General features: G+C 45.8%; 1 protein-coding gene across 2 annotated transcripts in view; it reads right to left on the bottom strand.

The window, feature by feature from the left end:
* Positions 1 to 27572, bottom strand: part of TGFBR3 (transforming growth factor beta receptor 3) — a 264695-nt gene that overhangs the window by 161364 nt on the left and 75759 nt on the right. For both annotated transcript variants that reach the window (XM_029062681.2, XM_029062680.2), the window contains exon 3: positions 2638 to 2822. In XM_029062681.2, the coding sequence (XP_028918514.1) occupies positions 2638 to 2822 (185 nt within the window). The remainder of the gene's footprint in view (positions 1 to 2637; positions 2823 to 27572) is intronic.

Genomic DNA, 27572 nt, shown 5'->3' with positions numbered 1-27572 from the left:
AGTGATCACTCAATACTATGGATTGACTGCCTGAATTAAGAGCTTGGGAGTCTATAGGAGAGTTGGTAGATATGGTCCCTGCCTACAACGAGCTCACAGTCTAGAATCTTTCTCAGCAGTACGATCAAAAGAGTTGTGACCCAGTGCTCTTTCTACAAGCATGAGGGGACAGGTGGGTGAGTTAATTCGCCAATCCAAAGCCTTTACTGAGTCCCGACTTTGTGCAGAGCATTGCTTTAAGCTCTTGGGAGTAAAAATGGAGGGTGCTCAAGGATCTTACAAACTGGTTAGGGTGACAAATAATTATATTGCAGGTAGGAGGAATAATAGATTGTAAAAGACAAGATATGAGCATAAGTGCTTTGAGGGTTGTGTGAACTTAAGGACTTAAGTTGGGTGAACTTATCTCTCTTTCTGCAGTGGTACAGGAGGGTTAGCAATTAATCACTTGTACTTATTGAGCACTTACTGTGTGCAGAGCACTGTACTAATCGCTTGAGAGAGTACAGTGTAACCGAGTTGGTAGGCAGGTTCCCTGCCCACGATGAGCTTACAGTCCAGAGCGATAGACAGGCATTACTCTAAATAAGTGAAAGTGTTGTGGGCCTGAGGGAGGAGTGAGTAAATGAGGCAAATCCAAGTGCAAGGGTGATGCAGAAGGGAGTGGGAGAAAAGAAAATCAGGGATAAATCAGAGAAGACCTCGTGGAGGAGATGGGCATTCAATAAGGCTTTGAAGGTGGGGAGGTGATGTCTGTCGGATATGAGGAAGGAGGGTGTTCCAGGCTAGAGGCAGGATGTGGGCGAGAGATCAGCGGTGAGATAGACAAGATGGAGGTACAGTGAATAGGTTGGCATTAAAGGAGCAAAGTGTGCTGACTGGGTAGTGGAAAATCAGGGAGGTAAGGTAGGAGGGGACAAGGTGATTACTCTGTGCAGTCCTCTACACACAGTAAGCCCTCAATAAATATCACTGGTCACATCTAGCCAGCTAGGTAGGCCTTTAATTCATTCATTCAATAGTATTTATTGAGCGCTTACTATGTGCAGAGCACTGTACTAAGCGCTTGGAATGAACAAGTCGGCAACAGATAGAGACGGTCCCTGCCATTTGACGGGCTTACGGTCTAATCGGGGGAGATGGACAGACGAGAACAATGGCGATAAATAGAGACAAGGGGAAGAACGTCTCGTAAAAACAATGGCAACTAAATAGAATGGAGGCGATGTACAATTCATTAACAAAATAAATAGGGTAATGGAAATATATACAGTTGAGCGGACGAGTACAGTGCCGAGGGGATGGGAAGGGAGAGGGGGAGGAGCAGAGGTAAAGGGGGAAAAGAGGGTTTAGCTGCGGAGAGGTAAAGGGGGGGGTGCTAGAGGGAGAAGAGGAGCTCAGTCTGGGAAGGCCTCTTGGAGGAGGTGAGTTCTAAGTAGGGTTTTGAAGAGGGGAAGAGAATCAGTTTGGCGGAGGTGAGGAGGGAGGGCGTTCCGGGGGAGGACGCGGCCCGGGGGTCGACGGCGGGACGGGCGAGACCGAGGGATGGCGAGGAGGCGGGTGGCGGAGGAGCGGAGCGTGCGGGATGGACGGTAGAAAGAGAGAAGGGAGAAGAGGTAGGAAGGGGCAAGGTGACGTAGAGCCTCGAAGCCTAGAGTGAGGAGTTTTTGTTTGGAGCGGAGGTCGATGGGCAACCACTGGAGTTGTTTAAGAAGGGGAGTGACAGGCCCAGATCGTTTCTGCGGGAAGATGAACCGGGCAGCGGAGTGAAGAATTGACTGGAGCGGGGCGAGAGAGGAGGAAGAGAGGTCAGAGAGAAGGCTGACAGAGTAGTCTAGCTGGGATATAACGAGAAGCCGGGATATAACGAGAATAATCCAACCCTATAAACAATCACTGGCTCTTTATATTATCCTCTCCCAAGTGCTTAGTACAGCGCTCTGCACACAGTAAGCTCTCCATAACTACGCTTGATGATTGATATGTTCCTTTTTTCTAAATCTAAACCATCAAACCATCTGCTTAGGAGAAGCAGCATGGCTGGAAAGAGCCTGGTCTTGGGAGTCAGAGGTCGTGGATTCTAATCCCAGCTCCGCCACTTGTCACGTGTGTGACTTTGGACAAGTCACTTAACTTCTCTATGCCTCAGTTACCTTATCTGTAAAATGGGGATTAAAACTATAAACCCAATGTGGAACAACCTGATTACCTTGTATCTACCCCAGTTCTTAGAACAGTGCTTGGCACATAGTAAGCGCTTAACAAATACCACCATTATTATTATTATTAAGTGCTTCATAAGTAGGAAAATAAGGTAGGTCCGGTCCACAGTTAACAAAATTTCTATTGTCGTGACAGAGGAGCAGCATGGTGTAGTGGATAGAGCACGGGCCTGGGAGTCAGAAGGTCACAGGTTCTAATCCCCGCTCTGCCGCTTGTCAGCTGTGTGACCTAGGGCAAGTGACTTCACTTCCTCTGTGCCTCAGTTACCTCAACTGTAAGATGGGGATTGAGACCATGAGTCCCATATGGGACCAAACTGATATGTTTGGATCCACCCCAGCACTTAGAACGGTGCCTGGCACATAGTAAGTCCTTGACAAATGCCATAATTATTATTAAGTGTGAGCACCTTACCTCTCTTTCCAGCTGGCTGGGCCCATCATCCGGGTTTCGGAGATTGAGAACGTGCACCTCCCACGGTAAGCCAGTGGTGCCTCTGCTTGCACAGCCTGACAAGACGGTGAAACTCTCCAGCAAGGCTTGGACCGGATGGGAGGAATTGACAGGTGAGAGCGCACACTCTGTCCTGGGCACAGGACCTGAAGAGGAAAAAAAAAATCACAAACAGTCTGTTCAGACATCGGGATTTATCTCACCACTAGGTATGAAGTCATAGCCTTTCGGGACAGCAAAGCCATTGCCAACTCGCACAGGAGAGCTTCTCCAGACTTAGAATTTACCGCACTAAATGGAAACAGCCGGGCTCTATTTCCTAAGGACGGAACGGCTCCATTTGGAGGGGCTATTCTTGTTTTTGAGTTCTCCGCTTAAGTGCCCAGGTCTTGGTTTCATTCCCTATTTGACATTTGTATTTGCCTTCTCCCCAGCATCAAGGGAATTTCCCTCCCCTCCAGGAAGGCAATAAAAATGAAATAACTGGGGGGCGGGGGGTGGAGAGAGAAGAAAACTGCACCTGTCCTTACCAGTCCCACTACATTTATGTACATACCTATAATTATATTTAATGTCTGTCTCCCCCTCTAGAATGTAAGCTTGTTGAGGGCAGGGAATGTGTCTGTTGTAGTGTTATACTGTACTCTCCCAAGCGCTTAGTACAGTGCTCTGCGCACAGTAAGCTCTCAATAAATATGACTGATTTATAACAGCACATCTTCACTTGCCCAACTTTCTCCTAGGCTCATCGGGGGTAGGAAATGGTGCCTACCAACTCTGTCCTACTGTACTCTCCAAAACGTTTAGTACAGTGCTCTTCACACAGTAAGCATTAACTATGATCGGTTGATTTTTTACAATCATCAGGCAGCCACACTCCAAACAGGCATCATCGCTGCTGCTCGCAAGCTCTCTTTCATTCACTCATTCATTTAGTAGTATTTATTGAGCGCTTACTGTATGCAGAGCACTGTACTAAGCGCTTGGAATGTACAATTCGGCCACGGATAGAGACAATCCCTGCCCAATGATTAGGCTCACAGTCTAACTGGGGGAGACAGATGGACAAAAACAAGACACCATAATCATGATAAATAGATAATAACAATAATCCACCCTGCAGATCCTTTTGAGAAGCAGCATGGCCTAATAATAACGCTATTTGTTTAGTGCTTACTATATGCCAGGCACTATACAAAGTGCCGGGGAGGATGCGGGCAAATCGAGTTGGACACAGTCCCTGTCCCACACGGGGCCCACAGTTTCAATCTCTTAACGCAAACAGAGCCCAGGTACCCCGCCAATTATGCCCGCAGCCATCACATCACAGACACGGAGGTTTGCCAAGTCTATTTCGGTTCTGTCAGCAATTATCTCCACTGATAAAAGCCACTGGGCTCAAATGGAAGAGTGCGTCTTTTCAAATAATCACGGCCACGCTGGGTGGGGCCGCCGATCCATGAGCAGCGTGGAATGGTAGAGCAACACTGTCCAGCTGTAGGAGCAGAGAGCTCTTTACCCAGCCACACACGCAGCTGTTTGTAGATTTGGGATTTCCCCCTTACTTCCCCCCTCCGTCCCTCCTTCTTCACCAAGGTCAAGGAGGGACCAGGCTTGTTTGGTCCCAGAAGGCCACAGAAGACAGGTTCTAATCCTGACTCCGCCACATGTTTGCTGCGTGACCTTAGTTAAGTCACTTCACTTCTCTGGCCCTCAGTTACCTCATCTGCAAAATGGGGATTAAGAGTGGGAGCCCCCACGTAGGACAGGGCCTGCGACCAACCTGCTTAACTTGAATCTACCTCAGTGCTTAGAACAGGGATTGGCACACGGTAAGCACTTAACAAGTACCATAATTATTATTATTATTGGCTCCCCAGTGTAAAGCACTGGGGGGATCATTGCCTAAGTGGGCATTCTTTGCTTAGCCTATAAGTTTGCTGTTTTCCTATGGAGCCATAAATGTTCCACAAACAAATCAAAGCAAGAACGGAAACATTTTGCCGCTCTGTTATTTTGTATACAGCTCTGGCAGGCCTGTAGTTTGACCAAATAAAACATCTGCCAAGGGTTTTATGATTTACATCAGGGGTGTCAAACTCAAATTTGCTGGTGGGCTGAATTTCTTCTTAAGAAAACACTGGCGCAAGCTGGCTTGGGTTCAGAGCACAGGCTGGGGAAAGGGGGAGAAGCAGGAACAGGCCATGTGCGTTAGGAGGAAAGAGGTAGTGGGGCTGAATATACACAAACACACACACACACACACGCACACTGAAAATTCCAATTAAATACTCTGATTGAAATTCTTAGCCAATTATATGCAAGGCCACACTGGGGGCATTTTCTCTGTTCTCCCCCCGGCCCCTACCTCCTTCTTCTCCTCCTCCTTTTGGCTTGCAGAGACTGTTTCCTTTTAAGGGGCCAGAACGAGTTTACAGAATTTAGAATTTTTAGAAAATCGCTCGGCGCACTGGATAGAAACCTCGTGCGGAAAGAAAACAACTCTCGGATCACGATTCTGACGTTGATTTTCCTGTACGCTCGCTCACCTTAACTCTCCAGAAGTTCCAAACATGTATTAACTTTAAAACCGAGAGCACCGAGGAAAACGAATCCGAATCAAAGAGGTGGTTTCCCAGCGAATTTAAAGGAGTTGGACGGTATGATTTTAGATAGAGGATTAGGTTTGCTAAAATTAGGGAAAAAACAAATACAATGAGACAGCACAGAGTCTCGAGAGCTCTGTGCACGTGGGGCAGAGGGGAAAAAATCCTGCTCTCCCTTTTAGGTCCCTCTGCACCGTGACTAAATGAAGCACCCGACAACTGCAGCCTCACCACCCTGCATGCTCTCCACAGCATAGCGCAGTGGTTAGAGCGCAGGTCGAAGAGTCAGAAGGTCATGGGTTCTAATCCCAGCTCCGCCATTTGTCTGCTGTGTGGTTTTGGGCAAGTCACTTCACTTCGCTGTGCCTCAGTTACCTCATCTGTAAAATGGGGATGAAGACTGTGAGCCCCACGTGGGATGGGGACCGCGTCCGACCCGATTTGCTTGGATCCACCCCAGCGCTTAGGACGGTGCCTGACACATAGTAAGTGCTTGGAAAATACCAATATTATTATTATTAACCCTCACAACCGCAGCCGATCCAACTCGATCTGCCCGCTCCCTGCTTGCTGCAGGAAAGAGGACACCAACGGCAACGGGAGGCATCACATAATAACCGCAGGACACTTGGTGACTACGGTGGCCATGGGCTAGAGGTGAACTCTGAATCACGAGGAGCCTGAAATTCGGCTCTTCTTGCCACAGCTCCCTGTTGACTTTTTATTTTGCAAATAGTATTTTTGGTCTTGTCCCTTACGCTGTTGTAACGTTATTTTGTTTCATTACTACCGATATGTCCGTCTCTCCGTGGCAAGAGCAAGGGGTTTGCAGTCAGAGGTCATGGGTTCGAATCTCAGCTCTGCCACTTGTCAGCTGTGTGACTGTGGGCATGTCACTTAACTTCTCTGTGCCTCAGTTACCTCATCTGTAAAATGGGGATTAAGACTGTGAGCCCCACGTGGGACAACCTGATTCCCCTGTGTCTACCCCAGCGCTTAGAACGGTACTCTGCACATAGTAAGCGCTTAACAAATACCAACATTATTATTATTATTATTATTAGTCCTCACCCCACGACTTTTACTCATGGATTATGAGCCTCACAAGGGGAGGGAACAATGTCTAATTTCAACATGGGTACTAATTCTGGTTCTACTGCTCCCTTCTCAATGGCACGGGATGTCTTTTCATTTGTCTTGGCCTCATTTTCATCTCTAAAATGGGTGTTCGATACCTGTTTTCCGTCCCCCTTAGACTGTGAGCCCCACGTGGGACAGAGACTGTCCAACCTGATTATCTTGTATCTACCCCAGCACTCCCTTCAGCTTGTGGTATGTAATAGATGCTTAGCAAATACCATAATACCATAAAAAATACCAGGGAAGCAGCATGGCTCAGTGGAAAGAGCCCGGGCTTGGGAGTCAGAGGTCATGAGTTCGAATCCCAACTCTGCCACTTGTCAGCTGTGTGACCGTGGGCAAGTCACTTCACTTCTCAGTGCCTCAGTTCCCTCATCTATAAAATGGCGATGAAGACTGTGAGCCTCATGTGGGACAACCTGATTACCCTGTATCTACCCCAGCGCTTAGAACAGTGCTCTGCACATAGTAAGAGCTTAACAAATGCCAACATTATTATAATCATTATTATTATTATGGGGCTCACAGTCCTAATCGCCATTTTGCAGATGAGGAAACTGAGGCACAGAGAAGTGAAGTGACTTGTCCAAGGTCACACACAGCAGACGAGTAGCGGTGCCAGGACTAGAACCCAGATCCTTCTAACTCCCAGGCCCGGGTTCTATCCCCTAGGCCGCACTGCTTCTCCATCATTATTTATTGAGTGCTCACTGTATGCAGTGTCCTTCGTCAGCTCCCTCCCCCATTTTCCTCTCACATTGCGAGCCCCTTGAAGGGCAGGGATCTGCCTTGATTCTATTTATTGCCATTGTTCTTGTCCGTCCGTCTCCCCCGATTAGACCGTGAGCCCATCAAAGGGCAGGGACTGTCTCTATCTGTTACCGATTTGTACATTCCAAGAGCTTAATACAGTGTTCTGCACATAGTAAGCGCTCAATAAATACTATTGAATGAATGAATAAAACTAATTTCTGCCCATGTCTTCTTTCCCAGTGCACAGCTATGGTGCTTGGTAGGCAGTAAGCACTTAAATACTGTTATCACTACCACTAACTCCTTCTCACCACGTAGGTATTCACAGTCTCGTTTCTCCCCCACCATCTGCACATCCGGCAATCTTCATTCTCAATCTCGCTGCCTACTTTTTGCTTTCTCTTTCCTTAGCACAGCCCCCCAACACAGGGCCACTTCAGTCTCTCATTTGACCACATCCTGACCACATTGACCACCACCACTTACTCAGCCCTTCCCCCCAACTCTTAGTTAATTCTCTTTCAAATTTTTTATGGTATTTGTTAAGCCATGTGCCAGTATGTGCCCGTACACTGTTCTGTGCTTAGGAAGAGCTCATTGATTGATTGTCAGGCACTGTCCTAAGCGCTGGGGAAGGATGCAAGGCAATCAAGTTGGACACGGTCTCTGTCCCACATGGGGGCACACTGTCTTAATCCCCATTTTACAGATGCGCTAACTGAGGCACAGAGAAGTGAAGTGACTTACCCAAGGTCACCCAGCAGACAAGTAGCGGAGTTAGGATTAGAACCTTGATACTTGAGCTAACAGATCCTAGTAGCTGGCAAGATGGAAGTAAACTAGAGGAAGCTGAGGGTGCGATTTGGGAGACCCAGGCTTCGCTTTGCTGACAGCTAGAGAGTTGTGTAAAATCTCAAACCCGTGGCCCTCCTACCTCCCCCTTTAAAAAACTTTCCACAAGTTGTGACTATAAACTGGCCTCCATTTTCCACCTAGCAAGACAAACTCCTTCGCTTCAATTTGATAAGCGGAATTAGTCTGATTATTATTATTACTACTACTAGTAATAATTGTGGTGTTTTTAAAGTGCTTCCATTTGTCAAGCACTGTTCTAAGGGCTGGGGTTGATAAAAGCCAATCAGATTGGATGCGGTCTCTGTCCCACAAGGGGCTCACAATCTAAGTAGGAAGGAGAACGGGTTTTGAATCCCCATTTGGCAGATGAAGTAACTGAGGCACAGAGAAGTTAAGTGACTTGTCTAAGGTCATACAGAAGACAAGTGGTAGAGTGGGGATTAGAGCCCAGGTTCTCTTATTCCCAGGCCTGGGCTTTTTTCCCAGTAGGCCACTTGGCTTCTCTCATATGCTTTTATAATCCATCAATGGTATTTCTCCAGTGCTTACTGAGTGCAGAGCACTGTACTAAGTGCGTGAAAGAGTAATAATAATTATAATAATAATAATGGTATTTGTTAATCATTTACTATGTGTCAAGCACTGTTCTAAACCCTGGAGTAGATACAAGGTAATACGGTTGGCCCATGGTGGAGCTCACAGTCTTAATCCCATTTTACAGATGAGGTAACAGGCACAGAGAAATTAAGTGACTTGCCCAAAGCAAGTAGCAGAGCCGGAATTAGAACCCACAACCTCTGACTCCCAAGCCCGTGCTCCTTCCACTAAGTCACGCTGCTTCATAACAGAGTCGGTAGATACATTCCCTGCCCATGACAAGCTTGCAGTCTAGAGGGGGAGACAGACATTAATATAAATATATAATTTTTAGATATGTACAAAAGTGCTGTGGGGCTGAAGGTGGGGCCAATATAAGTATTGAGGGAGTGCACAAACATCTTTCTTCTTCTTTCCCTCCTTCTCCTTTATTTCCCCAACAATGCTAAAAGCAGCAGTGCGACTTTGTAAATAAAGATCAGGCCTGGGAGTCAGAAGGACCTGGGTTCGAATCCCAGCTCTGTCACATGCCGGCTGTATGACCCTGGGCAAGTCACTTAACTTCTCTGGGCCTCCGTTACCTCATCTGTAAAATGGGGATGAAGACTGTGAGCCCCACATGGGCCAACCTGATTACCTTGTATCTACCCCAAGGCTTAGAACAGTGATTGATACATAGTAAGTGATTAACAAATACCATTATTTGACAGTCTCTGTGTCAACCCGATTAACTTGTATCTACCCCAGGGCTTAGAACAGTGCTTGGCACCTAGTAAGCACCTCATAAATTCTCTGTGCCTCAGTGACCTCATCTGTAAAATGGGGATTAAAACTGTAAGCCTCACGTGGGACAAACTGATCACCCTGCATCTACCCCAGCGCTTAGAACGGTGCTCTGCACATAGTAAGCGCTTAACAAATACCAACATTATTATTAGTATTATACTAGAAGGGGACCTGAGATCACGCCACCTCATGAGTGACTAATTTCCAATTCCACTGGAATTATGGAGAAGGCTGAAAGCTAGACCTTCCCTTCCGAAAGAACACGCATAACTCCAGGCTTAGTTACACCACCTCATACCCCATAGCCGGGATCATTAGAATCAGACCCGGAGTCTTGACAGAAAGCAGACAGAGCATTTTTGAATCGGCTAAGCTGACGCTCATCTCACCAGACAGAATGCTATCTCACTCTAACGACACCCAGAATAAGCACCTTGTTGGAGAGAGGAATCGCATTAAATAATTTTCCCTTTCAGTAAATACTTTTTAAGCCCTCTTAGGGGAGATGCATTCCAATTTGGTACAAACATCTGGTACCTATTCCACATCATTTTCAGCACTCCGATTTCCCCTATCACCCGGGGTACTAATGAGGAACGTGTGTTTGGCTGTAATAAAAATGGGAATGAGGCAAGGGAGGCAGGAAGAAATTCTATAGCCCGGGATCAACTCATACCCGTGTTGGATTTTATTCAGACAACAACATTGGCCGATACGGTTTCTGGTTGTGTCCCCTGGAGGATGCTGCAATGCTGTCAGACGTGAGGAGGGACATATTCTGCCTGTTCTGCTCTGCCTTTGCCCTATTCCTTCAAAGTTCCTCAGTCCCCCAAGAATCTGGAATCCGAAGGGATCCAACACAACTTCTCAGCCAACGGCACGCCTGGCTTTAATTGGTTTTTATGGGAGGGAATGTTGCACTTTAGGGTTCATTTAAAAAAAAAAAACAAAAACACCTGGAAAGAGCTGGTTACAAGATCAGGGGTGGTGGGTCTACTCTGTGAGTTTGGGTTGGAACATCTCAAATTACAAATCAACGGTTCCACGGGCCATCTGGGATCCAGCTAGAACACAGATTCTGGAAACCAGAAAAGACACCCCCACCCCGGCCGCCTTTCCCTTGAAGTCCTCTGGTCCACCTCTTTCTTTCCTACATAAAAGATAGCCTGAAAAGGGTCAGTGGATCTAAACAAGCAACAGACAAGCAGAATACCAAATTTACGTGCACAACTGGGCCACATTTTTGCAACATTTTTCTAATGTAATGGGGGGAGATATTACATAGATCATGAGGGAATTAAGTCTAGCAATAAGGGAAAGAGGAAAAAACAGAGGAAATGAGAAGAGAAGGAAGATGAAGGAAAGATAGCACTTGAGGCTGTGGTCTCTCCTACTGTAATCTCTCAAGGGCTACAAACAATACGCACTTAATGAATTAATTCCCACACCTTGTTGTGTTCTTGTGACAGGTTCCCCCGGGATTATAATCTCTATTTGTCCCTTCACTTGGATCATGCACACCCAGCCTGTGTTGTCATTTGGTTCATTTTCATGGAATTTTCCTCTCCTGGAAGCACTGAGGAGGGAAAACAGCCAGTGTCTATGTTGTCTGCTTTCATTTGAATGGAATTTTGCTTGCAAACAGCCTCACTGCACACATAAGCCACTTCCTGTGTCAGTTTAATACTTTCTTAAATAAAAGGTAGGATAAGGACTCCGTCCAAACTGAATGCTTTCTTAAATAAAAGGTAGGATAAGGACTCTGTCCAAACTGATTGTCTTGTATCTAACCTGGTACTTACCCTCTCAGGGTGGCACCTGGAGAGTTTCCAGTACTCTAGGAGTCTCGATTACAGGAGGGAGAGTCAAGCAGAGGCCTAGCCATTCCACTGCTAGCTTGGCCAGTGGCCATCGAGCGGCAGGCCATCTGCTACAAGTCAAAACTCACCTGTGCTGGGCAGCAGCGGCACGGGAGAGAGTCGAGGGCGGAGACTCAAGTTGACGGCGCGGAAGGCGGCAATGGTAAACCCCTTCCGTATTTTTACCAAGAAAACTCTCTGGATCTGCTACCAGAACGCTCGCAGATGGAAGTGCGGCGTTTATCGTGATTATGTGGTCTTGTTTTTGTGCGTCTGTCTCCCCCGATTAGACTGTGAGCCCGTCATTGGGCAGCGACTGTCTCTATCTGTTGCCAAATTGTACATTCCAAGCGCTTAGTACAGTTCTCTGCACATAGTAAGCACTCAACAAATACTACTGAATGAATGTGTCCATGGTGTCGTTATGGGCTGGACACGACTCGACAGGATAAGACAATGACCCTGGTACTTCTAGACTGTGTATTGGGTAGGGATTGTCTCTATCTGTTGCCAAATTGTACTTTCCAATCGCTTAATACAGTCCTCTGCACATAGCAAGTGCTCAATAAATACAATTGAATGGTACTACAGAGCTTGGCATGTAGTGTTTAAAATAATACTATTATTATTATCATTAGTACAAGTAATAGTGGTATTATTAGTAATAGTAGTCATATGTGGAGATTTTCTCAATGGCTTTGCTCTTTTCAGCGGAGAGGGAAAATATCAAAATGAAAGACTCCCTGTTTCATTCAAATCATTGCAAAGATTATAATAATAATAACAATAATTACGGTACTTGTTAAGCACTTTCTATATGCCAAGCACTGTTCTAAGTGCTGGGGTAGATACAAGTTAATCAGGATGGACACAGTCCGTGTCCTCGGTGGGGCTCACAGTCTTAATCCCCATTTTACAGTTGAGGTAACTGAGGCAGAGAAGTGACTTACCCAAGGTCACACAATAGACATATGGCAGAGCCAGGATTAGAACCCAGGGACTCCAAGGCCTGTGCTCTATCCACTACGCCACACGCTGATAAGCAGCTTTGGCTCACTCTGAGCAGTGAAGTAGATGTCAGATAGACACTGTCATTATCTGTTGCCGAACTGTACATTCCAAGCGCTTAGTACAATGTTCTGCACATAGTAAGTGCTCAATAAATACTATTGAATGAATGGACACCTTGTCAATATTTCACCCTGTGGAGGCCCTTCTCAGGAAACCACCAGGACCTGGTTGGCTTGCACTGCTTATGCTCAGCACTTCTGGCCCTTCCCCGATTGACCAATAAGTCACATTTTTTGAGCACTACTGCTTGCGGAGCACTCAACTAAGCTCATGGGAGACTATGGAGAAGCAGCGTGACCTGGTGAAAAGAGTGTGGGCCAGGGAGCCGGAGGATCTGGGTTCTAATCAGACTGAGCTCCCCCCTTTTTCCCTCTGCTCCCTCTACGCCCCCCTTCACCTCTCTGCAGCTAAACCCTCTTCTCCCCCTTTCCCTCTCCTCCTCCCCCCTCCCATCCCACCCCCTCAGCACTGTACTCGTCTGCTCATCTGTATATATCTTCATCACCCTATTTATTTTGTTTAATGAGATGTACATCACCCTGATTCTATTTAGTTGCCATTGTTTTTATGAGATGTTCTTCCCCTTGACTCTATTTATTGCCATTGTTCTCGTCTGCCCGTCTCCCCCTATTAGACTGTAAGCCCATCAAAGGGCAGGGACTGTCTCTATCTGTTGCCCATTTGTACATTCCAAGTGCTTAGTACAGTGCTCTGCACATAGTAAGCGCTCAATAAATACTACTGAATGAATGAATGAATAATCCTGGCTCCACCACATATCTGATTTGTGACCTTGGGCAAGTAAAGTTACTTCTCCATGCCTCAGTTATGGCATTGAAAAATGGGGATTGAGACGATGAACTCCATGTGGGACAAAGACTGTGCCCACCCTGATTATCATATATCTATCTATCTCAGCACTTAATACGGTGCCTGGCACATAGTAAGCGCTTAACAATACTATAAAAAAAAGATGGCTGATAGTCAATATGGCGAGAGTTGTGCTGAGCCTCGAAGCTGACTGTGAGGAGTTTCTGCTTGATGCAGAGGGAAGTGGGAAGCCATTAGAGGGTTTGGAGGGGAGAGGAGATGTGAGATGATCAGCACTTCAAGCAGTGGGGCCTAGTGGAAAGAACACGGGGCTGGGAGTCAGGAGGACCTGGATTCTAAATCCAGCTCCGCCACATAACTGCCGTGAGATCTAGGGCAAGTCACTTAACTTCTCTGTGCCTCAGTACCCTCATCTACGAAATGGTGATTCAGTAACTTTTCTCCCTTCTATTTCGAATATGAGCCCCACGTGGGATGTGATGATGTTGTATGTAGCCCAGCACTTAGTACAATGCTTGGCACTGCCCCCCACAGCCCCCAGGCTCACTGTGGGGAGGGAATGTGTCTGTTATATTGTTGTGCTGTATTCTCCCAAGTGCTTGTACAGTGTCCTGCATACAGTAAGAACTCAATAAATATGATTGATTAATTGGTCCGAAGTGCTTAACAAATACTATTATTATTATCTAAGAAGATGATCCGCATCATGAAGTATGGATTGGAGGCTAGAGGCAGGGAGACCAGTGAGGAGGCTGATGGATAAGTACTTAATCACCTTGCCTCCTCCTACCTCACCTCCCTTCTTTCCTATTACAACCCAGCCCGCACTCTTCAATCCTCTGGTGCGAACCTTCTCACTGGACCCCAATCTCGTCTATCTCACTGCCGACCTCTTGCCAACACATCCCACCTCTAGTCTGGAATGCCCTCCCTTCTCATATCAGACAAATAATTGCTCTCCCCCACTTCAAAACCATCACTAAGCCCTCCTCTCTTCTTCTCCCACTCCCTTCTACATCACCCTGACTTGCTTCCTTCCTTCATCCTCCCTCCCAGCCCCAAAGCACTTTTATATAATATATTTATACATTTATTTATGTATAAATTTCTGTCCTCCCCTTAGACTGTGAGCTCACTGTGGGTAGGGAACGTTGTTGCACTGTACTCTCCCAAGTGCTCAATACAGTGCTTTGCACAGAGTGAGCACTCAAATACGATTGAATGAATAATATAATGATGGTATTTGTTAAGCGCTTACTATGTGCAGAGCACTGTTCTAAGCGCTGGGGTAGATACAGGGTAATCAGGTTGTCCCACGTGAGGCTCACAGTTAATCCTCATTTTACAGATGAGGTAACTGAGGCACAGAGAAGTTAAGTGACTTGCCCACAGTCACACAGCTGACAAGTGGCAGAGCCGGGATTAGAAGCCATGACCTCTGACTCCCAAGGCCGGACTCCTTCCACTGAGCCACGCTGCAGAGGTGGGACCAAGGTGGTAACTGTCTGGATGGAAAGTAATGGGTGGAAGTGGGATGAGAATATAGTGCTTAATATAGTGGTCTGCACACAGTAAGCACTCAAATATGATTGAATGAATGAGGAGGAAGAACTAGCAACAGCGTGAAAATGAATCAGCAGCATGCATGGCGTAGTGGACACAGCACGGGTCTGGGAGTCAGAAGGTCATGGGTTCTAATCCCAGCTGCGCCACGTGTGCTGTGTGACCTTGGGCAAGTCACTTCACTTCTCTGTGCCTCAGTTCCCTCATCTGTAGAATGGGGATTGAGACTGTGAGCCCTACGTGGGAAAGGGACTGTGTCCAACCTGATTTGCTTGGATTCACCCCCAGCACTTAGTACAGTGCTCGGCACATTGTAAGTGCTTAAATACCACAATAATAATAATAATTGCCATTATTATCATTATTATGTGAGTTGTAACACTGTGAGGAGTCGAGGAGGACACCAAAGGTTTAGGGTTTCCAGGCCAGGACAGGGACAGGGAGGATGGGAAAGTGGGGAAGAGGAGTGGGTTTAGAAAGAAAGCTGTGAAGTTCTGTTCAATTGGAGGTTCTGGAGGGATATACAAAGGGAAATGTCCTGGAGAAAAGAAGCAAGTGACATTTCCAGTTACACAAGAAGTGAGGGTCGGAGAAGTAGATTTGGGAGACGTCCTCACGGAGGAGGCAGCCCATGAGCTCCCCAAGAGAATGTATATCGAGCAAGAAGAGCGGAGAAGCAGTGTGACAGAGAAATGGTGTATCCTAGTTGAAAGAGCACAATCCCGGGCATCAGAGGACCTGGGTTCTAATTCCGACTCTGCTACTTGTCTGCTGCGTGACCTGGGGAAAGTCACTTAATTTATCTGTGCCTCAGTTACTTCACCTGTAAAATGGAGATTAAATCCTCCTCCCTCTGATTTAGACTGTTAACTCTCTGTGGGACATGGACTGTGTGTCCAATTTAGTAATCCTGACTCTACTCAAGCGCTTAGTACAATGCCTGGCAGTATAAGTGTTTAACAAGTACCATTGGAATAAAAAAGTACAGGGGACAGAACAAATGAATCTGCTTTTGCTGGTCACCCAATGACATAAATAGAAATGTGACTGATATGAATACCTGTAGGCACTGTTTAGTAAGGATAACCTTTTCACTAGTAAGCACTTAACAAGTACCATTCAGTCATTCATTCAATAGTATTTATTGAGCGCTTACTATGTGCAGAGCACTGTATTAAGCGCTTGGAATGTACAGATCGGCAACAGATAGAAACAGTCCCTGCCCTCTGTTGGGCTTACGGTCTAATCGGGGGAGACGGGCAGACAAGAACAATGGCAATAAATAGAGTCAAGGGGAAGAACATCTCATAAAAACAATGGCAAATAAATAGAATCAGGGTGCTGTACATCTCATTAAACAAAATAAATAGGGTGATGAAGATATATACAGTTGAGATATATACAGTTGAGTATATACCATAAAAAACTAGTTTATTAAATACTCAAAAAAATCTGAAATGGATTCGATATCATATCTGTTGAACACAGTGGCATGAACAAGCCCTCATTGCTGCTTCTCCCACTCCCTTCTGTGTCGCCCTTGCACTTGAATTTGCACACTTTATTCACCTCACCTTCAGGGGCATTAAACTTACGTACACATCCACGGTTTACTTATTTATACTAACGCCTGGCTCCCCCAGTGGACTGTAAGCTCTCTGTGGACAGTGAATGTGGCCATCAACTCTGCTGTCCTTTCCCAAGTGCTTAATACAGTGCTCTGCACACAGTATGCGCTCAATGACTACTACTGATAGATTGAGAGAGCTATACATGAAATAAAAGGTTAGGAAATAGATGTGTCTGGAAAAGAGAGACGCTCTTCCAGGTGAATGTGCAGTATAATGTATCAAAGCTGAACCCTGGTGAGAGCAGTTTCTGTTTTCCTACTCTTACAAGAGTAGGAAAATATATTTGTGTCATTCGGGGCGAACTTCTCAGTCTTTTCCCCTCTCACGGTCGCACCTGAGGAGTTTCTAGTACTCTACCAGCCTTGACGATGAGAAGGAGAGTCAAGCAGGGGCATATCCATTTCCTAGCTCGGGCAGTGGCTAACGTGTGGAAGGCAATTTGCTACAAGTCAAAACTCACCCGTGCTGGGAAGCAGCAGTGTGGGAAAAAGTCGAGGGCGGGGGCCTCAAGTGTACTGCGCAGAAGGAAGCAATGTTAAACCACTTTTGCATTTTTCCCAAGAAAACTCTATGGATCCACTACCTGAACGATTACAGATAGAGGTGGGGCGCTTTGGGAGAGATGCATCCATGGTGTCGCTATGGGGCAGAGATGACTCGACAGCGTAAGACAAGATCTCAGTCATTTCCATTCTATATGGACTAGTTCCTCCATTTTCAATCAATCAAACATATTTATAATAATAATAATAATGTTGGTATTTGTTAAGTGCTTACTTTGTGCAGAGCACTGTTCTAAGCGCTGGGGAAGATACAGGGTCATCAGGTTGTCCCACGTGGAGCTCACAGTTAATCCCCATTTTCCAGATGAGGGAACTGAGGCACAGAGAAGTGAAGTGACTTGCCCACAGTCTTTATTGAATGCTGTGAGCAGGGCTAAGCGCTTGGGAGAGTACAACACAACAATATAACTGACACATTCCCTGTCCACAGTGAGCTGATACACAGTCTCCCTTTTCCAGTTGAAAACCATTCGGCCAGTAGAAGCTCACCTTCTTTTCCCTTGAAGAGAAGCACACATGCATTTAGAGTATCGATATAACAATAATAATAATAATAATAATGGTGGTATTTGTTAAGGGCTTACTATGTGCAAAGCACTGTCCTAAGCGCTGGGGGGATACAAAGTGATCAGGTTGTCCCACGAGGGGCTCACAATTTTAATCCCCATTTTACAAATGAGGTAACTGAGGTACAGAGAAGTTAAGTGACTTGCCCAAAGTCACACAGCTGGCAAGCGGAGGAACTGGGATTAGAACCTCTGGCTCCCAAGCCCGGGCTCTTTCCACTGAGCCACGCTGCGATATGAAATACAAACCTTTAAATTAGCTTGTAGCTACCCCAGTGTTTAGAACAGTGCTTGACACACAGTAAGTGCTTAACAAACACCATAATAATAATTACTATTATTATTTTTATTAATGGCAGAGGCATTCATGGCTCAGGGGGCAAGAGTCTGCCGACTGCAACTTCACTTGAACCAAGCTGCAGGAATCGATTGATTCATTATTAATTGATGGCATTTATTGAGCACTTATTGTGTGCACAACACTATATTAAGCACTTGGGAGAGTTCAATACAACAGAAGTGGGAGACGTGATCCCTGTCCGCAGAGAGCTTACCATCTAGGGAGGAGGAATAGCATTACTGTCTGATCCTCCTTGACCTCTCTGCTGCCTTTGACACTGTCGACCATCCCCTCCTCCTCCATACCTTATCTCACCTTGGTTTCACGGACTCTGTCCTCTCCCGGTTCTCCTCTCACCTCTCTGGCCGATCATTCTCGGTCTCCTACGCCGGAGCCTCCTCCCCCTCCCATCCTTTAACTGTTGGAGTTCCTCAAGGGTCAGTTCTTGGCCCTCTTCTGTTCTCCATTTACACTCACTCCCTCGGTGAACTCATCCGCTCTCACGGCTTCGACTACCATCTCTACGCAGATGAAACGCAGATCTACATCTCCGCCCCTGTCCTCTCCCCCTCCCTTCAGGCTCGCATCTCCTCCCGCCTCCGGGACGTCTCCACCTGGATGTCGGCCCGCCACCTAAAACTCAACATGAGCAAGACTGAGCTCCTCGTCTTCCCTCCCAAGCCCGGTCCGCTCCCAGGCTTCTCCATCACCGTGGATGGCACGACCATCCTTCCCGTCCCGCAGGCCCGCAATCTCGGTGTCATCCTTGACTGGTCCCTCTCGTTCACCCCACACATCCTATCCGTTACCGAGACCTGCCGGTTTCGCCTCTACAATATCGCCAAGATCCGCCCTTTCCTCTCCACCCAGACGGCTACCTTACTATTACGGGCTCTCGTTATATCCCGGCTAGACTACTGTGTCAGCCTTCTCTCTGACCTCCCTTCCTCCTCTCTCGCCCCGCTCCGGTCTATTCTTCACTCCGATGCCCGGCTCATCTTCCTGCAGAAACGATCTGGGCATGTCACTCCCCTTCTTAAACAACTCCAGTGGTTGCCTATCGACCTCCGCTCCAAACAAAAACTCCTCACTCTAGGCTTCGAGGCTCTCCATCACCTTGCCCCTTCCTACCTCTCCTCCCTTCTCTCTTTCTACCGCCCACCCCGCACGCTCCGCTCCTCCGCCGCCCACCTCCTCGCCGTCCCTCGGTCTCGCCTATCCCGCCGTCGACCCCTGGGTCACGTCCTCCCGCGGTCCCGGAACGCCCTCCCTCCTCACCTCCGCCAAACTGATTCTCTTTCCCTCTTCAAAACCCTACTTAAAAATCACCTCCTCCGAGAGGCGTTCCCAGACTGAGCTCCTCTTCCCCCTCTACTCCCTCTGCCATCCCCCCTTTACCTCTCCGCAGCTAAAGCCTCATTTTCCCCTTTTCCCTCTGCTCCTCCACCTCTCCCTTCCCATCCCCACAGCACTGTATTCGTCCGCTCAACTGTATATATTTTCGTTACCCTATTTATTTTGTTAATGAATTGCACATCGCCTTGATTCTATTTAGTTGCCATTGTTTTTACGAGATGTTCTTCCCCTTGACGCTGTTTAGTGCCATTGTTCTCGTCTGTCCATCTCCCCCGATTAGACTGTAAGCCCGTCAAACGGCAGGGACTGTCTCTATCTGTTGCCGACCTGTTCATCCCAAGCGCTTAGTACAGTGCTCTGCACATAGTAAGCGCTCAATAAATACTATTGAATGAATGAATGAAGCCAAAATGGTCTGTTAAAATAGAAATCTGACGAAAAAATCAAATCAACCTGAGACGCAGCGTGGCCTAGTGGATAGAGCACCGGCCTGGGAGTTGGAAGGAGCTGGGATCTAATCCAGGCTCTGCCACTTGTCTGCTGTGTGACCCTGGGCAAGACATTTTGCTTCTGTGCCTCAGTTACCTCATCTGTAAAATGAGAAAACTGTGAACCCCATGTGGAACACTGTGTCCAAACTGATTAACTTATAGGTGCCCAAGCACTTAACTCAATGCCTGACACACAGTAAGCGCTAAAAACAAATACTATGAAAAAGTGCTCAATAAATACTATTGATTGATTTAGGCAATGTGTGCAGAGGAATGATCTAAGCACTGTATTAAGCGCTTAGGAAAATAAATCATCATCAGTGGTATTTATTGAATGCTTAGCATGTGCAAATGCACTGAACTAAGCACTTGGGAAATCCCAGTCACGATCAATGGTATTTATTGAGCGCTTAGTGGTTGCAGAACACCGTACTAAGTGCCTGGGATACAACATATTTTCTAGATATGATCCCCACTCACAAGGAGCTGGCATACAATTTAGAGGTTCACTAAATTGGAACACAATTCTTAAAAGTGCTTTTCAGACATGAAATGCGGTTCCTTTCCCTAAGGGAGAGCCCAGAAATTTTCTTGGATTTTAGCCTTCTTTTAAGTTAGAAGGGATAGGAAGTTGCATAGAAACAATGAATGGAAGTGTGTTGTTTTTTTTCTTAAACAAGAGCAGGAAACATTCAGGAGAGTTAATAGTAGAATTCTATATCTGTGTCAATGGCAAAAAAATAAACCTAGAATCCATGTCCTTCTATCCTTTTTCCTACACACACACATACACTCTTTTCCCTCTCCCCATCCCCAATAACCTCACCACATTTCTATGGAGGAAAAATGATTTCAAAATCATTTTCCTAAAGTGACTTACTGAACCCTCTCAAACAAAACTAGACATATTTCTGCTGCCATTGAATTGCTGAAGTATTAAGGACAACAAATGAAGAAATTCCAAAAAATACAGGGCCCAGTTCATCGAGTAAAACTAGAAGTGCTTTTTTTTTTTTTTTTTTTTTTTTTTTTTTTACTAAAATGCACCAGAACATTTCGACCACTAAATAGAACCAGAATAAGTGAGCTCGCCCCAAGCAACTACCTATTCTTCTCCACAATGAAGAAATAAATATCTAAACAAGTCACTTGATTTAATCTCATCTCCCTTCTTCCTGCATCACCTTAGCACTTAAATCCATAACCCCCAAAAGAACTGAATTGGATGATTTACCCTTTTTTTCTGATGAGATTTTTGGGGTTGGATTTTTTTTTGCTGTTGGTGGGTTGTTGTTTTTTTAAGGATAAGATCTCAAAGGCTACACCCAAAATGTTTGACTACAGTCTCAGAGAATAACTGCATACGGGCAATGCTTTCTGACCCTCCTCCAGCACAGAGAAGACTTGTTCAATAACCCCATTTACACATTTGTTTCCTAACATTTCAATTGTCACACTGCACACATCAGCATGATAAATGCTGTAGCAATAGGATGGCCAGTAATGAATTCAGTTAATCCACCCAGAGATCCCCCTCTCAGGGTTGCACCTGAAGAGTTTCCAGTCCTCTACCAGTTTCGGCTATGGGAGGGAGAGTCAGGCAGAGGCCTGTCCATTCCATTCCTAGCTTGGCCAGTGGCTAGCCAGTGGCAGGCCATCTGCTACAACAGCGTGGCTCAATGGAAAGAGCCCGGTCTTGGGAGCCAGAGGTCATGGGTTCGAATCCCAGCTCTGCTGCCTGTCAGCTGTGTGACTGTGGGCAAGTCACTTCACTTCTCTGTGCCTCAGTTACCTCATCTGGAAAATGGGGATTAAGACTGTAAGCCTCATGTGGGACAACCTGATGACCCTGTATCTACCGCAGCGCTTAGAACAGTGCTCGGCACACAGTAAGCGCTTAACAAATACCGACATTATTAAGTCAAAACTCACCCATGCTGGGCAGCAGCGGCATGGAAGAGAGTTGAGGGCGGAGACTCAAGTTGACTGACTGGAAGGAGGTAATGGCAAACCACTTCCAGATTTTTACCAAGAAAACTCTATGGTTTTCCATACCATCCGCTACCAGAACGACTGCAGATGGAAGTGGGGATTTCTGTGAGAGATTCGTTCAATCGTATCAAGCATTTAATGTGTGCAGAGCACTGTACTGAGCACTTAGAGAGATGTATCCATGGAGTCACTATGGGTCAGAGATGGCTTGAAAGCATAAGACAAGAACCATAGATCACAGGATGCATTTGTGAATTGGTTTGGGGGAAACAGGCCCAAAGTACATGAAGTGCTTACTACACTAGACCACTGTTCTATCAACCCCAGCCCTTAGAAATTAATCACACTGGTCACATTCCCAATCCCACATGAAGCTCAGAGTGTAAGGAGGAGGGAGGGCAGGTAGTGAATCCCCCTTTCACAGATGAGGAAACTGAGGCATGGAGCAGCTAAGTTGTGGGCCGGGAACTGGTCTACCAACTATACAATACTATACAATAAAGTCTACCAACTTTCCCAAGTGCTTAGTACAGTGCTCTGCACACAGTAAGTGTTCAATAAATATGACCGAATGAATCAATCTTTGCTGCTCTGTAATTTGCTCATTCTGCAATCCACAGGCTTCCATCATCTCAGTATACAGGGCAGAGATGTCCAAAGATAGTATTTTTTCTAAAATGGCCAGCCTAAGATCCTGTGCCATAAAGACAGAACCCATCAGGAAGGAGGATTCCCATCCCAGACTCAGTGAACCAGAAGCTTTGGAGAGGAACTGGGGGTCTGACATCTGTCCTTGTAACTTGATAAACTATTCTTTTCCCTAGAACATTTAGCTACACTGTTTTAATGACTTATGGGCCCCACGGACTGAAAAGCACCCCGTGACCTAAGGAAATTTTTTAAAAAAAAACAAAACCCAACGGAAACTAGGACAATTCATCCCACTTAAATCTGTATTTGGGAATTCGCTGCCCCATAATAGGACATGGGGAGGTTGTATTGCATCTAAACCAAAAGCTTTTCCTGGTGGTGATTTATTTTCCTTAACATTGTACTAAATCCATGGTTTACAATAGTAGGACATTGCTGTCAGGATACAAGGTCTTTCAGTATCTCCTCTCTCACCAGACTGCCCTTGCTAGCTCACTAATCATATTCCAGAACAGGATGGCAATTACAACTTTCTTCTTTCAGTGAGAAAGATGAGTGAATTCATTATATTGAACATTGTAAATTCCTATTTCTGCAAACAGTCTTCCATCCCCATCATTTTCCTTTATTTTTCTTCTAAAAGGCCTGTTCATTTCATCCACAGTATTTATTGGATCTGCTAGACTGTAAACTCTCCGTGGACAGGGAACATGTCCACCGACTCTGTTGCCTTGTACTCTCCCAAGGACTTAGTACAGTGCTCTGAACACCATAAACACTCAATAAATACCTCTATTCAATCATTCAGTCATATTTATTGAACGATTACTGGGTGCAGAGCACTCAAAGTGCTTGAGAGAGTACAATATAACAATAAATGGACACATTCCCTGCCCACAACGAGCTTGCAGTCTTGAGGGGGAGACAGACAGTAATATAAATAAATGAATTTTCACATATGTACATGAGTGCTGTGGGGGAGGGACGAGGGATGAATAAAGGAAGCAAATCAGGGTGATGCAGAACGGAGTGAGAGAAGAGGAAAGGAGGGCTTAGGGAAGGTCTCTTAGAGAAGATGCAAACCACTGAACTAGGCATAAAGGGAATATAGAGAGATAAAGACAAGGTCTCAGCCCCCATGGAACTTCTAATCTAATGGAAAAAATCAAAATATCATCTAATGGAATGTTCTTGTTATAAAAATAAATAACAGACCGTTATTAGGAATTAGAAATTCCTCAATTAGGAAGCAAGGACATGATCTAGAGAAACATTTAAATAGAGCTCAAAGACAATAATTGCAACCCATGAGTGTATTAATATGGGACAGCAGGTCATTTCTATAAGACTGCAATCTATCCCAGCTCCAAACCCATATGAAATGACCTGAAATGGTACAGTCATTAATATGCAGTGAATCCCAAGCGGTCTCTTAAAATGGAAATCTAAGCAGAAGCCAAATCAACATGAGAAGCAATAAGGCCTAGTGGACAGAGTACAGGCCTGGGTGTCAGAAGACCCAGGTTCTAATCCCAGATCTGCCGCTTGCCTGCTGCGCAACCTTCAGCACGTCACTTTGCTTCTCTGGGCTTCAGTTACTTTTTGGGTAAAATGGAGATTATGATGGTGAGTCCCATGTGGGACATGCCTGATTAGCTTGTATTTACCCCAGTGCTTAGTACAATGCCTGGCACACAGTCAGCATTTAAATACCACCTCCCCACACCAAAAAAGACTGGTCTGCTCTTACAGTGCTAGACAATCACCTAAGTGCTTAGATAGCTGTGAATGGGCATAGCTGCACAAGCAAGGAGGGGAAGAACGGGGATTATTTAAGGAAGGCTTCATATGGGAAGAGAGTTTTCAATACGCAGGGGACACTAAGTGGTTGCAATCGTATGAACAAGAGATTTAGGATAAAAGAGTTGAGTTCAGAAAATGAGGACAAAGCGAACATGAGCGGGGCAGAAAGCAGGAGCTGAGGAAAGTGAAGGAAGTCAAACAAGGCTACGTGTCTGCTGTGTGACTTTGGGCAAGTCATTTGCCCACGAGAGAAGCAGCATGGCTCAGTGGAAAGAGCCCGGGCTTGGGAGTCAGAAGTCATGGGTTCAAATTCCGGCTCTGCCACTTGGCAGCTGTGTGACTGTGGGCAAGTCACTTTACTTCTCTGTGCCTCTCAGTTCCCTCATCTGTAAAATGGGGATGAAGACTGTAAGCCTCATGTGGGACAACCTGACTACCCTGTATCTACCCCAGCGCTTAGAACAGTGCTCTGCACATAGTAAGCACTTAACAAATACCAACATTAATTAATTAAAATGGGGTTTAAGACTGTGAGCCCTATGTAGAACAGGAAGCATGTCCAACCCAATTATCCTGTCCCTACCACAGCTCTCAGTACATTGCCTGGCACACATCAAGTGTTTAAATTTCATAAAAAAAATTAAAGGGCTCAAAACAGAAGGACAATCTTGAAACCAATGGTCAATTTTTTTTACAATAGGAACAGAAGAACAGTGTCAGCTTTTGATCAATAGAGAAGCAGCGTGGCTCAGTGGAAAGAGCCCGGGCTTGGGAGTCAGAGATCATGGGTTCGAATCCCGGCTCCGCCGCTTGTCAGCTATGTGACTTTGGGCAAGTCACTTCACTTCTCTGTGCCTCAGTTACCTCATCTGTAAAATGGGGATTAAAAACTGTAAGCCCCACATGGGACAACCTGATCGACTTCTAGCCCCCCAGCACTTAGAACAGTGCTTTGCACCTAGTAAGTGCTTAACAAATACCACCATTATTATTATTAACAATCAAGCAATCATATTTATTGAGCACTTACTGTGTGCGGAGCACTATACTAAGTACTTGGAAGAGTACACTATAACAGAGTTCATAGACACATTCCCTACCCACAGAGAGCTTACTAAAGTCTTACAGTTTAGTCTACAGTTCTAGCTCAGCACCATGAACACCGTACCTGGGTACATTGGGTCAGCACTAGCTCTGGTAGAAACACGCATCACTCTCTGACAGGATCTGAAATTTTACTTCCAAGCCCAGAATTTCCGTAAGTCTGAGATGGGAGAGCGTGATCCGATCAGCACTTCCAAAAGATTCTGTTAGTCCGAATCCCAAACGGCTTCTCCCCTTGTTGCCCATTACCTGTGGTCTTGATCTGAACACGGAGGTCTACTGGTTGCTTCACGTCTCCCAGTTAACCGACAGAAATGATATTCGTTGGGTAAACAGAGTTGAGTTTGTCCCCTGGTAGACTGTTGTCCCATAACCAGAAATTTTATATATATATATATATATATTTTTGTTTGTTTGTTTTGCCACAGTTGATATGAGTGCCACCCTGAGGGCAGAGGAATGTTGGCCATTTCCTTTCCCGCTCAAAACAGTCTACTGTGGAGTATTATTATTATTATTATTTGTTAAATGCTTACTGTGCATCAAGCACGGTTCTAAGTGCTATGGCATTCATTCAATCGTATTTATTGAGTGCTTTCTGTGTGCAGAGCCCTGTACTAAGCGCTTGGAAAGTACAATTCAGCAAACAGAGACAACCCCTGCCCACAACGGGCTCACATGCACATGCATATTACATATGTTTGGCATAACCATTCAAATGAATCTCCTGAGACCTAAAATTTGTCATCTTTGCCACTGAGCATGATCTTTTTTTATGGTAGTTGTTAAGCACTTACTATGTGTCAGGCACTGTACTAAATGCCGGGGTAGATACAAGCTAATCAGGTTGCACTTGGTCCCTGTTCCCACATGGGACTGAGAGACTTAGTCTCCATTTTACAGATGATGTAACAGGCACAAGAGAAGTTAAATGACATACAAAAGGTCACACAGGAGATAAGATTAGAACTCAGGTCCTTCTTGACTCCCAGGCCCATCCTCTATCCACTAGGCCATGCTGCTTCTCGTTTGTCAAATTGAGACCACAGGACAGCTTTTAGGGAGCCAATTTCACCTATGTCACAGCTTGAGGGGGACAGGGATTTGGAATTTGTCAGGAAGGGAGACTGAATCCTGTCCGTCCTGGGAAGGGAAGAACAGACAGCCACGTTCTCTTAGTGATTCTGGAGGACAATTTTCGCCATTATTTAGGGCTGAGAAACCCCAAAAATGTCACATAAGGTCACAGAGCAGAGCCAGAACTAGAACCCATATCTGCTGCCTCCCAGTCCATTCCCTTTCAAATAGGCCCCGCTACTGTGAAATTCCTTCTCTTGTCCACTCTCCAAGGAGGCATTAATATATCCCAAACAAGCTAGTGTCAGGAAGGAGGCATTAATAAATCCCAAACAAGCCAGGAGAAGCAGCGTGGCTCAATGGAAAGAGCATGGGCTTTGGAGTCAGGGCTCATGAGTTCGAATCCCAGCTCTGCCACTTGTCGGCTGTGTGACTGTGGGCAAGTCACTTATCTTCTCTGTGCCTCAGTTCCCTCATCTGTAAAATGGGGATCAAGACTGTGAGCCCCACGTGGGACAACCTGATTCCCCTATGTCTACCCCAGCACTTAGAACAGTGCTCGGCACATAGTAAGCACTTAACAAATACCAACATTATTATTATTATTAGGAAGGGAAAGGAGGAGAAGGCAGACTGGGGGGAAAAAAGGGGGAGAAGGAAAAAGAACAAAGGATAGTCTCTTGACTCTCCCCCTTCCCCACCCTTCTCCTACTCCTAAATGACCCATAATTAAGAGTCGACAATATATTGAGTTCATTGTGCTGAAGGCATTGCTGGGAAAATGATCAACAGGGACTTGTAATAATAACAACAACTATGTCATTTGTTAAGCGCTTACTATGTGCCAGGCACTATAATAAGGACTGGGGTGGATATGAGTAAATCGGGTTGGACAACGTCCCTGTCTCATGTGGGGCTCACAGTTTTAATCCCCATTTTACAAATGAGGTAACTGAGGCACAGAGAAATGAAGTGACTTGCCCATGGTCACACAGCAGACACGTGGTAGAGCCAGGATTAGACTCCAGGTCCTTCTTACTCCCACTATCCACTAAGCTACACTTGCTCGCAGGTGGGTGGGTTGAACCATTTTGTCTTTTTCCTATTCATCCAGGATAAATCAAGATTAGTGAGCTCAGACACAAGGACGCTGGCTGAAGGCGGAGACTATACAGCGATTAGAGCATGTAGAGTTTCCATACGGGGGCAGGACACCTCCCCGGCTGCTTTTGTCTGATTTTGCTTTGTTTTGGCTCGTCCT

The sequence above is a fragment of the Ornithorhynchus anatinus genome, chromosome 4 (assembly GCF_004115215.2).
Source record: "Ornithorhynchus anatinus isolate Pmale09 chromosome 4, mOrnAna1.pri.v4, whole genome shotgun sequence".
Lineage (NCBI taxonomy): Eukaryota > Metazoa > Chordata > Mammalia > Monotremata > Ornithorhynchidae > Ornithorhynchus > Ornithorhynchus anatinus.
The sequence above is the reverse complement of the archived record's forward strand: the minus strand, read 5'-3'. Positions and strand labels throughout refer to the sequence as shown.